Here is a 17305-nt window from a genome sequence, read left to right as displayed (position 1 = left end):
ATCCTCTTCAGTGACACAAACAACCCTAACACCTGCGACCACAGATGGAAATAATCGAGTACGATAATAATGTTTCTTCTATTTAATAATATTTCATTATTTCTTTTTTTTTTTTTTTTTTTGCTTTTATTACTATTAAAACTATATTTTGTATTAGACCTTCCACGGTGGTTTTTATGGAAGAAAAGCAGCGCGCATTATGGGATGTTACACAGCCCGATGGCGCCGCCCAGCGCTACAACGTTGTATTGTAGCGTCTGTGTCAAAGTGCAGCAACATGGACAAATTCTTTAAAAAATATCAGCAATTTTCTTTATATACTTTTTAATGCCTTTTTTTCAATGTGACCAATTTAATTTATTAATAAATATACAAATATATACGTTTTTTTTTAAATATATAAATTAAAATGTTTTTTGTTATTGCATTTGAAACGTCTCAAAGCCTATCGACTGCTAAAAATAAAGAAAACCTTTGAATTGAGCAGAAAATCAACATTTGTCCACATGATTACTGTCACTTTAAACGTGTTCCTGCTCTCTCTCTCTCTCTCTCTCTCTCTCTTTCTCTCTCTCTCTCTCTCTCTCTCTCTCTCTGTAATCTGTCTGAAGATAACGGACCGCCGCTTGATCTGAGTCATTTTGGCGATTCGGTTCATTCGAACAATTTGCAGTTTAAAACAATTTGGAAGCTTAACTTAGGTGATTAAATAAATATTTTGTTAAATTAAACTATTTTATCGCCGTCATTGATATACATTAGTGTTTCTTATTGTATATGTATTTACGTTGTCCAGTTTGATTCTCTGAGATGCTGATCGTGTTTGTTCCAAATTGTACCATTTCGAATCGCCCTGCGATTAAACTGTTGTCATGTATTGCTATACGTATTCTATTTTTATGTTTCCAACATATCGATGTTAGTTTTCTACACACCCAAACTGACGTTTTGCCATGGCTACAGTCAAGTGATTCCGCTTTGCGAATCGACTCCATTGAATTGTTCAAAAGAACCGGCTAACATGAACACAAGGGCATCATCTGCTTCTTTTTTTTTGGTTCACTAACCTCAACTTCTTCACAGTGCTCTGCGGATGTCGGTCCTCACAGGAGGCTTTAGATAGATTTTAGGTACATTTGTTTTGTTTTTTTTGTCTTTGTGTGTTTTTTCCCATTGTGCGTCTGCGAATCTATCACATGTAAGTTAGCCTATCAAACGCTGAGCGGTTTTGTGCGCAGGTTCATTTAGGCTTCATTTGGCGATTTTTATTTCTACCTGTTCTCTATATTCGACCCACATATGGACATACTGAAGGATAATTTCTGCTTTAAACCTCTCGACATGAGATGAAACCCAGAGGAGATGTTATACTTACTGAATAACGTAAAGGAGAGGACGCGCTATTTCGCATACGGACACGCGTCACATGTGCGGGATATAAAGAGGTTATGATTTTGATGAACCTTTAACTTATCATTTCGGAATTTCTCAGAGAATGCTTAAATTGTGAGCCGTCTGCTTAAATCTATAATAAATGAACTGTGATAGGCAATGCAGGCATGCTGATTCACATACCGTGCACTGGATTTCGCAACCATTAAGAAAGGGAAGTGTTAATATTAATATATTATATACAGAGAATATTTCAGTTGATATTTAAGCAGAAGGTGGTAGAAAACTAATCCTTTTACACTCCAATGGCATGTATGCAGTATAGGATATTAAATAATATTTTTTTTTGCTCTTTGTTATTAGGGGTTAGTGTTGGAATCTGTTTGTTTGGCATAATTTGTTAATTGGCATTAGTAGTTTATCAGTCTTAATTTAGAAGACAAGGAAAGACAGACAGGACACTTTGAATGCCATAATCAGCTTAAGGTTTACAGCAGCTATAGCTGGTGGCACTTTTGCATTGTGCATCTCCATTGCTTTTTAACCCCTAAGTGGCTTGTTGTTATAGCAATTACTATAGTATTTCTAGCGTAATGGACACCAATCACATGGAAGACGGGTCTTCTAGTGATGGCCTGGAGATGGAGATCATGCCTGGCTACATTGAGCTCATCACTAGAGCATATTCAGTCATTTTCAGTGCCTTTAGAGACTGTAAAGACTGCGGACTGGACCTGTCCAGAAAAACCTTGCTGGATCATGCCTACATAACCTGGATTGAGATCTTCATGTTCTTCATGAGCGCGGTCATGTGGACGAAGGTGCGCAAAGGACTGACCGTGTACATCTTTGAGGTAAATATACTTCAGAAGCCACGGTCAATACAAATACAACTGATACTGACTAGGCCGATTATATATATTGTATAAAATAGGTGTTAATTTTATTTAAACAATTCATATTTCGGTATCGGTCACTGAAAAACTTTCAAGTTCAGTGGAGAAGCCTGTTAATAAATGAATATTAAACACCAGGTTTTGAAAGCATCATTGACGCCCCCAATGAATATCTGAAGTTGTTTCAAAACATTGGACATTTGCATCACCATTTGTATACTAAAGGTCATTTGAGGATAGATGTGAGTAAGTGTGTGTTTCTGAGATTAGTGATGTTTGTGTAGTCAAGCATCACTAGGACTGCTACGCATACTTAGTTTTAGTGATCTGAGTGAGTTGTTCACAAGCAAACGCCTCTCATTTTCTCAAAAGCTGTTGTTGTTTCTGAAAAGCAGACGTTTAACACTTGATGCAGAAGTTCACAAGTTATTTCGACTGTGAATTTGGCAGTTTTTCGAGGTGTTTGGTGTAGTTTTTCCTCTGTTAAAGAAAGACCACAGCTATTTTTGTTTGCTGTTCACTGTCCACTGAAATGTGCTTGAAACTCACCATGTAAAGTTGCAATGTGCTCAAGAGCTGTTTTACATAGTTTTTTACTTTGCATTTTACCTTTTACATACAACGATGGCTATGCAAACAGGTTACATTAACTATCAAGTTTCCCAGACATAAACGGGCAAATTGCCTTGTTTCTGAGACTATGATATGCCACATTTTGCATTTGTTGCTAATGTTCAGCTAAGTTGATGCATGCGGCAAACGTTGGTTTCACTTCCTGTCCTGAAAGTGTTTTGATGACTCTTGTTTGAGCTCTGCTGATGTGCTGCAATTACTGGGATCAATGCCGTCATGATTCATGGGCCTCTGCATCCATGTTTACTCTGGGCTGCGGTTTAATTCCTCCTCCTGTAAATTCCTTACTCTCAGCACGTGGAGAAACCCTGACGGCTGGCGTGATGTTTATACGGAAATATGTGACGTGTCAGGACCTTGTCTGGCCTGTAACTCTTGAGTAAGAGAGTGTGAGGTCTTGGCAAAGAGTTGCAGCACTGCAGTTTGTGATTAAAAACAGGCATGACTTAGAAAATGAAAAAGTGAGTTAGTCACTTATCAATGTGTTTCAGATCTGAACATCTTGTGCTTCTTTGGCTAATAATATCCCTCTCCATGAAAGAGGGTCTCTCCTTCAATATAGCGCAAGATTAAAGTCATCATATAGCCATTTGATCAAACCATCGCATGCTTAAAGCGTGCCAAAAAAAAAAAAAAAATGAATCAATAGGCACAAGATGGGATTCTGGTGTGAATAGTTCACCCAAATATGACCAGTTATTTTTATAGAAGTCATAGAATAGCTTTCAATAGTGACGTTTCAATTACAGATTTGCGATATGTTGATTTAAAACTATCCCGAAATGATGCTGTTTCCATTAACCGATGTTATGCGTCTGAAACTTAATTTTTTCCTCTTGCGATAAGTCATTTAAAAAATCATGGTGGCGGATGTTGGTAGGTTTATGTATATCGCAGCCATAACTAGCCATTATGTTTAATGGAAGGAGACGTAGGCGTGTTATTCAAGCATTAATGGCAAGGAAAGCTTTTGAGCGGCTCGTATGAAGTGTTTCTCCCTCTTATCTGCTTCAAGCTCTTGATAAATTGTGGCATTTCTTTGTGGTTTAGAATCCAGTATTCCTGTGATACTTTTGTCTTTTGAGTTTAATGAAGAACTCTGTCTCGTCTTCTGTCCAAACACACCGCGCCATCTATGTCAGGTGACCTGTAAATGTGCAAAAACTGTTGCCGTTTTGCAAAATATTCCTTTTTCGAGTTGCCTGAAAAACCACCTCATGCAAGCGATTCAATTTGTGCAATTTGAAGGGAAATGGAAACGTGGCTACTGATATTCACTGATAGTCTTCCCCTCCAGTGAGCTGTCAACCCCTGGAATGATTGAGTCAGTGAGTTGAACTCAAGAACCCGATAACTTTGAACTTTAAATGAAATGATTCATTGTAAAGATCTGACTCAAAAGAATGATTCATTCTTATTCATTAATGCTCCAAAGATAGCACATACATATGCTATGTTTTAATGATAAACAACTTAAATATGAGTCAGTTCTTCACACTAAGTTATCATGACTTCAGAAGACATGGAATATAGTGTACAAGCCCTTTTGAAACTGTTTTTGGCTGTGTGAGCTCACAACTGCAGTTTTACTGTACTTTGGCCACAAGATTGTCTCGTATGTCTTGGGAGATAATTTCTGACATAGTCTGCAGATTTTAAAGTGTTTGTGGACTATGTCCTGCACTCAAACACATACGTGCGGTACGTAACATGATCTCTCTACTTGGTTTTTAAACGAATCTCCATGTTACCTAATAAACAATTTATGGCATCAGCTCTTAGCGATAATGAGGCCCATTCATTTTTAAAGTTCCCATGCACTTTCACGTTCTCAGACTCAATGGACGAGAAGGCAAAAGGCCATCTGGCCAGTACTGTAAACTGTGTGTGTGAAAAAATCAAGGTGTTGATGGCATGCTGGACAGCCGAACGCATGCTGTTATGACCTTTGATGAGACTGTAATGACCAACATTCACTGGACCAGAGATTATTTATTTCATTAATCACTAATCTAAAATCAAACTTGCCAACAACATCATGTTCTGGCAAACAACATCACCACTAAGATAAACTTTGGCTGTTTGAACAGCTTCAAGGGAATATCATGTCACGCTGTGTATTCTGCAGACAATAACCTTTGAGTTCGGTGTCTTAACAGCAGTCGTACATACAGAGGTCATCAGCTCTTAAGATAGTACAATTACAGACATGCGTTTCACCAGTTTACATTCGTAACACATGCTGCACAAACATAATTACGAGAACAGCAGGTGCATTGATTTTTAGTTTACTTACCCGTTGCAAGATTGTCAATCAATGTTATGTACGTGAACCTAGTTTTACTTTTGTGCTGTAGATGTTATTTTGAAAATGGCACTATCGGCAAAATGAACGCCAGTGTTCAATAGATACATTTAATGATAATTGGATGGAATAAAATGGTAGAACTTCAGCAAAGAAAAATAAACACTTATGGTAGTTGACCAAGCACTAAAAGTTATCGGCCAATGCAGACAAAAGATTATTTTGAAAAAAAACTCAATAACATCTATGGTGACCAACTGATAACATAAGGAAACCATTAGAAATGTGCTGCCCCGTACATTGACTCTGAAAGGCAATTAAAGCACCCGTTTAATTTGTGTCCTCCCAGAGACTTGATTGCACTGTCAGATGCAAGCATTGATGTGTTTCTTAAATGTTTGGTGCTCGGAGTGGAAATTGCATGCCATTATCGGTAGGCATCGTAGTCTGCATCCTTCCTTCCTCTTTGTGCCGCCCTGTTTCAAGTACTCTGATCCCTCGACTAGATACATCAACTTAATCTGAAATGACAGCAGAAAACAAACTAGTTATTCCGAGAACAATCAAAGCCTGAGGAAATACAGCTCAGCCCAACAGGGAGGAAGGAGGTGGGTGTTTGAGGGGCAAGTGAGACGATGAGGCTCTGTGGCTCCATCTGGCCATGTGGAGATGCTTTTATCTGTTTTCTGACTCTTGACCCTCCAAAGAATTGGAAAAGGGCTTTTTCTGACTTTAAAGGGGTCATCAAATGCCCATTTTCCACAAGTTGGTATGATTCTTTAGGGTCTTCGTGTAAAGTTTGTAACACACTTTGGATAAAATTCCTCAATGGTTGTGTAAAACAACACCCTTTTTACCTCCTCAAAAACAGCTCTGTTCACAGCGACCCGTTTCAGTGCACGTGTCTTTAAATGATAATGAGCAACTGCTCACCACACCCCTCTCTTCCATGGGGCGTGTCGACACAAGACACATAAAGTGCTGCCTTGGTGGACATACACAAATGGCTGAGGGTGGAAATATGCAAATACGGAAAATATGCTAATAGAGGAAATATGCTAACACGGGACAGTCCGTCAGTGGTCATGGGCGAAGCAAATTTTGCAAATCCTAAAAGATTCCTCTAATCCTAGGCTAAAATCTGAAGTCTTTAATATCAAATATAAGTCAAATAATATCCCACTCCATGAAAGAGTGTTTTGGATTTTGACGTCATATTATTTGCCAAGAAGCTCAAGATATTCAGGCCTGAAGTCATGCCTGTTTGTAATCAAACTAACAATTAAAGACTTCAGATTTTAGCCTAGGATGAGAGGAATCTTTTAGGATTTGCAAAATTTGTCTCAGACGGCCAAATAAACCGCACAGCCTGTGCACCCGCCTTAAAACTATATTGGAATTCTGTTTGAATGTTCTGATCTTTGTACGTTTCTTTTAAAGGAATAGTTAAGTGAAAAATGAACACTTGTCATTGTTTATCCTCCCTTATCTTGTTCTAACAGCTGTATAACAGATATTTTGAAACTTGATGCAGAAAGTTCACAAGTTATTTTGGCTGTGAATGTGAATGTGTTTTTAGAGGTGTTTGTTGTAGTTTTTCCACTGTTAAAGAAAGACCTCAGCTATTTTTGTTCGCTGTTCTCTGTCCACTGTCCAGTGAAATTTGCTTCAAATCCGCCATGTAAAGTTGCAATGTGCTGTTTAACATAGTTTTTTACTTATTTTACCTTTAACACACAACGATGGCTATGCAAACAGGTTAAATTCAAAGAACATTTAATAGAAGAATATACTCTTTTAGTTTCTTAAAATGGCAAGTGACCACAAGTGATCCATACCAATACAACCTGCATTAAGGAAAAAAATTATAGCATAGGCTATGGGTTATAAATGACACAACTTTTCATTCTTGGATGGACTATTCCTTTAAGTTGCGCTTTTAATATAACGCAGATCCAAAGAGAGCAACAAACCAGTAAGGTTACATTTTACATATGTGGGAGATGGGCTCGTTCTTTTACATTGTGTTTGTTGTGATTTGTCTTTGATTTATTTTACAAAACCACCTGCTATCCTCAAATAGTTGCTATGGAAACTGCATGTTTAATCGACGGGTCGGCCCTTGTACGAGACCCCAGAACAAAATGTGTTTCAGTCGCATTCGGTCATCAGGTTCAGTTCAGCCCTCGGTTTTGCTTGCCATTCATGTCCTGAGAGATGGAGCAAAAGTAGTCGGTGGCCTAATATGGGTTGCAACGTGTCCTCCATAACAAGCATTCCCAGAGGAAACTTCTAAGTTGCTCTTCCAAAGCTCAGTAGACTTATTGGAAAGCTCAGTTGTGTTTAATTAGGTATCAAGTTTCAACAGCAAATCCTAAGGAGAAATGACAAGAGACACCAATTAAACACAGTTGACATCGTAAGAAACTGAGGTGGATAGCATAGCTAAAAACAGAAAAAACACACGGGAAGTGGCAAATTCACGCCGTAAATGAGCCGCAACTCAACTTTTGCTACTTGCCTCACAGACATGAGAAATATAAAATGTCTACTTTTAAACAAACCAATTCAAATAGAAAACAAATACTCTCTGATTATGTTATCCGTATGACAGTTGCGTTTCTCTCTGTAGGCACATTCACTGTGGAGATGGCGAGTCGGCATCGTTAACTCTAACGTCATTTACACAACACCGTTTTCATCTAAAAACTTAAAACTTTTTATGCGTTTTGGCCATTTGATTACACAACAAGACGTTTTGGGTGCCTGACAACGGGTTTCAAAGTGCAAGTTTCTGAAAACGGTCTCTGTGTAAACAACAAATACGTGAATCTCTGAAGACGATGATGTCATGCACATGCGTATAACGTATTCAGTCTATAGTGTTTCATTTTCATAGTGTTTTCACACACGCGAGAATCAATCTGAAGTAAGAATCAATCAGAATCAGTCTCCACTGAACTTCTAGAAGAAGCAACTGGGATGTTAAAGAGATCTCATTCGTGGTTTTCTTTCTGAGACTCACCTTAACTTTTCTTTGATAAATTTGTGGCCTTTAGAGCGCAAAGCAATGTCAGGCTGTTCAGCTGAGAAGGGATGTGTGCTCTGTATCACAGCCATGATGCAGTCACCAACATCAGCAGCAGTCAGCCTGAACCTCGGGACTCAGATAGAGGTGGTGATGATAGAGGAACGGGGGTGGAGCATTTTGGTGACAGCTGGCCTCTATAAATAACCCCAGCGGGTGGAGGCGGAGAGCAAAATGCACGTGGTGGATATCCTGCGGTGCGCACCACATTGCCTCTTGGCCAATCAGAGGCAACCATGAGACTATGAGCACAAGAGAGGTCAAATGATGCCAACGTATATGTCTAGTTTCAGTGGCCTATATATATATATATATATATATATATATATATATATATATACACACATATATTGTAATTGGCAGAAGGGAGTGGAGATTAGATAACGCCAAGTGAAGGTGATGCTTGTGAATAGATAAATGATTAAGTCAAGCCTTTAGCATCTTCAGTTACTGTGACATTCGGATTTTGTGTCCACACAAGCAGGATAGTCTGTCATGGGAGAGATAAGGTGAAGGCACGTGAGCACACACAAAGTTTAGCATGGATGGAGTACAACTTTAGCTTTAGGCTATTACCGTCAGTGGGCCGTTTGAGTCATCTGATGTGTGAGCTAATTAGAATGGCCTTTTCATGACTCATCCTTTTATGTGAAATCACAAAAGCGGCAGCACCTAGGAAGAAATACACAGTAAATTATAAACATTCAATTCTAAGCAAATTAAATGCACAAATGAGTCGAAATTTACTGTTACAGGTGTGTACATGAGCTTTTCTGTTGATAATTTTACCTGGTAGCATTGTGTAGTATCATTGATCCTCTGCAATTCAGTTGCTAGAAGTCTTTGTTGATGAATGAACACCTGCTATGCAAATGCTAGCATTACAATTTCATTCTTTCCTCTTGTCTTCCACAGCCTTTTGGACAATGGTGTTGTATCCCATCAAAAGATGTCTCAAAGATGCCGGAGAGCGCGTGGAAGCTGGTCTTCTACACAATGTCATGGTCATACAGCACCTACCTTTTGTTTTTCACTAGTTATTCCTTCTTTCAGAACCCACCGTCTGTGTTTTACGGTAAGCTTTAAAGCTGACGCACATCCTGTTATTGCTTGTCATTATTTAATTAAACCCTTTTGAGTTACAAGCTTTTTTGAGTTGCTTAGTTTACAGTTTATATGCTACTCTTGAACATGTCAGATGGTACAAAAAAACATTTAATGCTTAAAAAATGCTTATTTAAAATGTACAGGATCCTTGAAAGTCCCAGGAAACTTCTGAAACTTTCCCAGATGTTGGGAAAGGCCCATTTGTTGAGTAAAAGATTTTTGGTGATTGCTTTTGTCAATGTTTAATGACTAAAAATCTGAATAAACACTAATATGAATGATTAATATAGTGAATAAACATTAAAGGTCACAAGTTACTATTATCCGTTAACACTCCTTATCAATATAATTAGTTATTCTGAAATCCCATTTTCACTTATCAGGCCACTGATAACCATTTACACTCCAATTGGTAGTTGCTGTATCATCTCACTACTCATTTGCATGAATGGTACGATACTACTTTATAAATCCCAATAAAGATTGTCACAATGGCAAAGATTGCTGTTTACAGAAACCATTAACTGTCATTGAAAATGAATGGCATCTTGAACACCCCTGGAGAGTAACAGATGAACAGCTTTAAGCTCTACTATATCAGCATAAACCATCTGTTTTATGAGGCCAGTGTCCACTTTTTGCCAGCAAGTCAAGGTCATTACCATCTGGTGTTGTTGTTTTTATGGTTGTGGAGTGTCACTATTTTGTTCTGTCTTTTCGGTCTAGACTGGAAGAGTGGGATGTCAGTACCCACCGATATTGCGATAGCTTACCTTATCCAGGGCAGCTTCTACGGCCATTCGATATATGCAACGGTCTATATGGACGCATGGAGGAAGGACTCCCTTGTCATGGTGGTGCATCACTTCATCACTCTGGCCCTGATCACATTCTCCTACGCCTTTAGGTCAGGCAAATTTACAGGCTTTTTTTAAGCAGCTTATCTACAGCCTGTTTGTTTTTAAGTTTTAGTTTTCATAGTTACAACCAGGGTTTGAATTTAACACCCGCCAACCCCCCAAATGCGGGTAAAAATCAACTGTGACGGGTAATGCTGTCAAATCACTAGCCAGTTTGCCATGTTACTTATTATGTTTACTCACTTTGCTGGGGAAGTCTGTGTAAATCTGCCAAATCTGTGCAGATTTAGCGCAAATACTCGTGAGTCATCATGATATATTAAATACAGTGTATTGCACAAAATCTGCTCATATCTGGCTTTCTTGATCATACACATATCTACCCGCTACAAATAACAGCATGCTTGTTCATTTGCATTGAAGCAGTAGTGAAGATTAAAAAGCATTTGGTTAACAAAAGAATTGTTATTTTTTGTACTGTATTGATCTGTCAACCTAAAACACATTTTTGGTGATGAGGATGAAAGAGGAAGGGAGGAGATGGCTGGATGACAGGATTTTGTTTGAATAAGAAATTAATGTATAAAGTCCAAATTTTATTATATGTAGTAAATCTGGTTTCTTTCTTTCTTTCTTTCTTTCTTTCTTGGCTAGTAGAAGTTCTGAATGGCCAGTAACTTAAAAATCTTGTAGCCAAATTGGCCAGCGAGTGAAAAAGTAAATTTCAAACCCAGGTTACAACAATAAAAACTTGCATCTTAAAGAATAAACAAAAAAAGAATTAGCTCAATGCTATGCCACTAAAAGCCACAGTTCATAAACCACTTATCACTGTTCATGTTTTTGAACATATCGTCCTCAGATACCACAACATTGGCATTCTCGTCCTCTTTCTTCACGACATCAATGACATACAGTTGGAATTCACCAAGGTCAACGTTTATTTCAAGATCCGGGGAGGGAAAGAGTACTTCATCAATGATGTCCTGTCCAACATGGGTGCCATTAGCTTTAGCATCACATGGTGAGGCTTGCCTGTTGATCAAGAAACCAGAAGCTGTTATTGATGCAAACATGACACAGGATGGAAAATGTATACAAGAATTAAAGTTGACTTAATTCCTTTGTTGGTCCTGGAACAACATTCCAATCAAATGATCATTACCCTCTGATTTTGCTTGAACAAAACTTTTTCTAAAGTAATTTCTGGGTCTAAACTATGAAGCAAGGTAGACCTCCAGGAGCAGGATTGAGTAACCCTGGTTTAGTGTTAGGAAAGAATGATAGGAATGCTGTGCAAAAACAAAGGATGCTCATCCAGAAACATGCCCTATTTGGTTAAATGAAATTACCCATATAAGGGTCTACAGCAGGGTTAGGCAACTCTGACCATCGAGGTCCACGGTCCTGCAGAGTTGGAAAACATGTTCATGATTACTTAGACATTACAGGCAGGTGTTTGATTAGGGGTAGAGTTAAGCTATGCAGGACAGTAGCCATCGAGGGCCAGATTCCCCATCTCTGCTCCACAGAATCCCTTGTTCATGTAACAACTACTTGTTAGCACTTTTGCTGTGTTTTTTTGTGTGTGTCCAGAGGATGCTTGAAAGATGTAGTTGGCTTCATCTAGTTTGTTCTTGCCATTTGTGCAGGTTTTGGTTCCGTTTGTACTGGTTCCCGCTTAAAGTTCTGTGGGCCTCCTGCATCACCAGCATCCAGTCAGTTCCCAACATCCCTTTCTACTTCTTCTTCAACACACTCCTGCTTGCTCTGCTTCTCATGAACATCTACTGGTTCCTGGTAAGAATGGGTGGTTTCAGAAGACAGTGGTAGTATAGGAAGGCTCAGTGCTAGTAACCCAAAGGTTGCTGGCTTGAGCCTTTTAATGAGTCCACCGAGAGCTATTATCATGGTGCCCTTTAACAAGTCCATTAGAGAGGCCCTAGGTCGCTCAAGAGTATTGTTTCCCAACCCTGGTACTGGAGTACTCCCAACCGTGCAGATTTTGGTTGTCTCCAAATCAAACACACCTGCTTTGACAGTCAAGATTCAAGACCTTGAATGAGTGTCAAATAAGCAAGGTATCCAAAATATGTACTGTCCTGTCCTCCAGGAACAGGGTTAGAGACAACTGCTCAAGAGATATTGTCCTAGGAATAAGTGTACTTTAAGTTGCTTAAGATAAAATATTATACTAAAACGACTTCTTTCTATTGCCCTGTTATCAGTGGCATCAGTTCATGTTAGCTAGCTATCTATCTAGCAGATACTTAACCCCAAGCTTCTTGTAATACAGTGCACACTACCTTGACAGATCCCAATAACTGTCCATTTGAATTTTAACCTACAAAGTAACTTTTGGTAACTAGCAGAGAACCTACAAGCATTTACCCAATTCAAGTTGCGTTTCTATCTTATTGCTTTGAAAAGTGTCTGTAAAATGTCAAGACATTTGGGCTCTTTTTTCAGTTCATCGTGCTGTTTGTGGCGAAGGTCCTGACGGGCCAGATGAAGGAAGTAAACGATGTCCGAGAGTACGAGGAAGATCAACTAAAGGAGAGAACAGACACTAATGATCAGATGTCTAACGAAGGGTAAGTGGAGAGATGCAGCAGTCTGTGGTTCGTGTATACAGCATGTGCACGTAATAAAAAGGAAGTCGTGTGGTTGAATAGCAGTTGAGGCTGAATTGAGACTTGCAAAGTCTACTACCTAAAAACATCAGTCCTTCAAAGTCCCCTTGGGAAGTTTCTACTTTCGAGTTGAAAAGGTGCAATTGCAATTTGATGAGCGTTCAAATAATTTCTTTTGAACCACATTTTTTGGTTATTCCTACTGGTAATTGTAATTATGCGGTGATGTACATGTGCACTTAACCCAAAAAATATGCTTATTCCAACCTAACTTTAAAGCAGCATAATGTTAATTTTCTGTAGTTTTGCTTTACCAAAAATTATAAAGCTTATTAGACCAGAAGAGTATATAAAACAAGGCTATATTCTACACTTTATTTCTGCCAAATCTGGGCTCCAGCTCTTTTAAAAGTTTCACCGTTGGCCAGTATTTGTTATAGCTCTAGTAAGGTAGCTTTGTGCCACATGCCTGTTGACATCAATAGCTTTAGGTTTAGGGTAACGCAATCTGAGATCACAGAGTGTGGCCGTCTGTTTTGACCTGATTGGCGATTGGATGAGAGTGCAGTCTCGTGTAGATGTGACTAGCGTCATAGCATTAGTCCTGTCCTTATCTTTCTGACCTTGAAGTGAAGTGATATCCAACCATACCACATGCATCCTGTGATCACCTCTTTCTAGCCTGACTCTGTGCTTTTTATGCATATTCCTTCCTCTTAGGAAACACGTGCAGAATGGGACCAGCAAGAAGAAACATCAATAATATCTAGATGCTGCCATCTGCAGGCACTTAACCATGACTGCAAGGTACTTATGTGACCTAGTTGATTCTACCCTCGGATCGCCAAGGTGCTTGGACAGTCATACAGAGAATAAGAAACAAATCAACCATCGTCTTTGTTTTAATTAGTCACTGTTATTATAATATAATCATAGCACTGTGAATGTTATTTGTTATCCGTCTCATATATTGCTTTAAAAATGTTAATTTAAGTTAAACGAGTAAATGAATCTATTATTTTTTAAATCGGGAACTTATGGCGAGAGTGACTAGGATATCTCTGGAAATGAAATACAATACCATGCATTTAGGAGAACAGTGGAAAACATTATAATCAGGTTTTGTGGTTGACAGTTTGTTTGATTAGATTTAGACTTTTTGTTTTTTGTTTTTCTGGTGTATTTTAATTCCAGGAGTGAAGGCATTAAAAAGAGTTAGTAGGTATCTTGTTGTAGTGGGTATTAGTGGAGTGGTTCTCAATTGGTCGAAGATCTGATCTGAAAAGCAGGGGAAGGCCATGTTAAATTAATATAATGTTAATGCAAATAATGCAAATGCAATTAACCATGAAATCATGAATAATTACAGTAGTAAAATAAATAGAAATTCTTACCATATATTTAGTTGTTGGCATCAAAGGGCAGGCTGTACACCCATTCACACTCATTGGATTTTTGTCACAAATTCATGTTCATTATTATAGAAAGTCAAATTAGACATATGCCAACCTCATAAAAAACAACTTTGCAAGGTTAAAAAAACACCTAGACTAGAATAAATATGGGTTCATATTAATCAGAAAAAAAAAAAAAACTTGATTAATTTTGATAAATTTGTGAAAAAACAAGATTTAATATCTGATGTAATTTTGCTTTTCAATATGAATCTTGAATTTAGAATGTTTTGTTATTTGAACTAAAAAATTATACAGAATACTTTCATGGTAATATTAATACATTTAAAGTTTAAGCACTTCTTTAAACCTTTGAATGACCCACAGACCCCCGGCTTCACAGACAAGGCTTAAGTCTAGTCCCAGACTAAAATGCATGTTTGAGCTGTTTTAACTGAAAGCAACTTGCACATCTTAAAATATGACTCAGTGCCATTGTTTTGTCTCAAGATGCACATCAGTGTTTTTTTCTAAGGCATGTTTATAAAAGCTACTTAAATGTCCTAATTGAACTAAGGCCTAATCCTGGCTTAATGAAAGCCCTGTCTGTGAAACCAGGCAAATATTATATAAAATTTGTGTCCTGAAGCAAAACCAGTTGAGAACCACCATACTAGTACATCAGTTGCCTTGTTCTTTTTTTCTTTTTTTTTACATCTACTAACACAATTACCACCACCTAAAAAAATCAGCCTGATCTGCATCAATCAAAATCATGTTTGTACAGTATTACCGTGTTTGAATGTAGATGAGTGAAAATCACTTTCAATGTCTGGATTACAAAAATACTGCTTGCATTCCTTCAGTGGATTTTTTTTTTCCTGCGAGCATCCGTTGCGTCACAGAAGCTTCGGATTGACGACAAAAAAATACAAAAAAAAATACAAAAAAATATGATATATCGTGTTTATTTTATAAATACGAATGGATAACTTGATAACTCAGTGGAAACAATGGTTAGTCGTAGATGCTTATTCAGTCCGTTACAATGGAGAAACATTTACTACTCAAATTAATCAAAGTATTTAATGCAAATGTCGTATGCAGGAACGCATGAGATACTTTACGAAATCACACCACAAAACAGGGTTCTCAAGTTTTAGCAAAAGCTTGGAGTGAGATCACATGCAGTTAGGGGAGGAGCCCTAATGGAGCCCCGCCCCCGCCAGTCCCTGCCCCCCAATTTTACCCTTCATTGTTCATAATTAACTATAATTAACCAGCACAAATTGAAATTATAACAATTGGTAAATCTGTAAATCTGATAAATGACATAGCAATTCATCACATCAAATATACTCTTTAATGTTATATTTCAAAATTTCAAAATTACAAATATACAAAAATTACAAAAATATAACAAATTGCTCCAAACAGTTTGGAAATATATAATTTAAAATAAAATGAAGAAATACATCTTCATTCCTTCCCATACCCACTAACATTTCCCTTAGTTTCAGATAACGTAAGCTAGCCAAACTGAGCCAAAGCTTCTGGCCTGGTTGCAAAGTAGTTGAGTTTTTGACTGCATTAATAATAATGTATACGATGGGCTATATATTAAATGTTCTAGCCTAAAAATGTTAGACGATTTTTCCTCCAACTTACCTTCTTCATCACGACGTGTGTTCGCGCGATGTTGTTACCTAGTAATGAACGTTCGTGTGTTCGCGCATCTATGTTGCCTAGTAACGAACGCAATCTGGCCGAGATACGTGCTGGCGGCAGGAAACTTGTGTGCCTGCGCCTCGTATACAACGTTATATATAAAGCTTGACAACTTGGTTGACTTTGCCTTTTCAGCGTGAGAAATACACGGTGTGGCGTGTGAGCGTGTGAACTGGTTGAATTGCGTGTGTCTCACGGCCAATGCGTGAGACTTGAGAACCCTGCCACAAAAGATGAAATGGAACTGATATTATCTGTCGTGACATTGATCACTCAAAAACTATCGCAATACTTGAATCCTTTATTTGCCTGCTGTATCAAAAGTTCTGTTGTGTATAATAATGCTCATAATCTTCGCGTTCAGGTGGAATATTGAACGCGAATGCCGATGAGATCTAAACGTCGCTGAGGTCATGTCTTCCGTTCGTTATGCTAGCTTGTGCTAGCCGTTTATGATTTGGGGTGTTTCGCTGTTAAAGAGATAGTTCACCCAATACGATGGCAAAAAATATATATTTTTAAATATTCTTTGAAGCTATTTAAATGCTGCTGTTGTCTCTGATCCGAGTTTCTCCCGTGTAAACGTTAATTATTTATACAGCAGACGTCTACAATGGTAGCCTACTCTTGAAGAAGCGTCAGTTTCTGGTCTCCACTTTTCTTACCCGGCATTGTCACATCACTGGAATAAAACGTTGTTAATGCAGTTCTGGCTAAATAATCCTCTTTCTGCGAAACTTTTGCATTATTTACACGCAGCTTCTTGGAGTCATTACGCAAAAAGGGTAGCATTCGCTACTCCCTTACGATAACTGAATTTCGACAGCGTCAAATGCACATGCGCTAAAAAAAAACCCTTGCGTTACCAACTAGAAACAAACGTTAAACGCCACCATACACTCCACTGGCCTTTTATGAAAAATGTCCTCTAAATTTTGGATCGTTTGTTATTAATTTCCATTCAACACTGTTCTATTCAGTCAGAATGCAAGTGTGGAGAGCGTAAATAATTTTATCACATTGGGAATATACTTAATGTTAATTCTCTTGAAAAGTGCCAAAATTAAAACCCTGGTATATTGTTATATCTCGGTTATCGACATATTTAATTGTTGCACTGTAATTTCTTACTACTATTTTTTTCCTGTATGAAACTTTTTTTTTTTTTAAAACTAAAGTGGTAACTAGGGGATTTATACTGATTAATTTAACATTGAAAAAGATTTTATTTGTTTTAACATTTTTCTTGGACCATTTATTCACTCTTTT

General features: G+C 37.9%; 1 protein-coding gene across 1 annotated transcript; it reads left to right on the top strand.

Annotated features, from left to right (window-relative positions):
• The first annotated feature begins 987 nt into the window (after positions 1-987).
• cers1 (ceramide synthase 1) lies at positions 988-15231 on the top strand. The gene is made up of 7 exons (XM_084116171.1): positions 988-2246; positions 9230-9389; positions 10148-10328; positions 11144-11305; positions 11934-12081; positions 12751-12875; positions 13635-15231. Exons 1-7 carry the CDS (start codon positions 1986-1988, stop codon positions 13675-13677), a joined length of 1080 nt encoding a protein of 359 aa, XP_083972297.1. The 5' UTR covers positions 988-1985; the 3' UTR covers positions 13678-15231.
• Positions 15232-17305: the final 2074 nt, after the last annotated feature.

Source organism: Abramis brama, assembly GCF_963993115.1.
Source record: "Abramis brama genome assembly, chromosome: 6".
In the NCBI taxonomy this organism is placed as follows: Eukaryota; Metazoa; Chordata; class Actinopteri; order Cypriniformes; family Leuciscidae; genus Abramis; species Abramis brama.
This window is presented reverse-complemented; position numbering and strand designations above follow the sequence as displayed.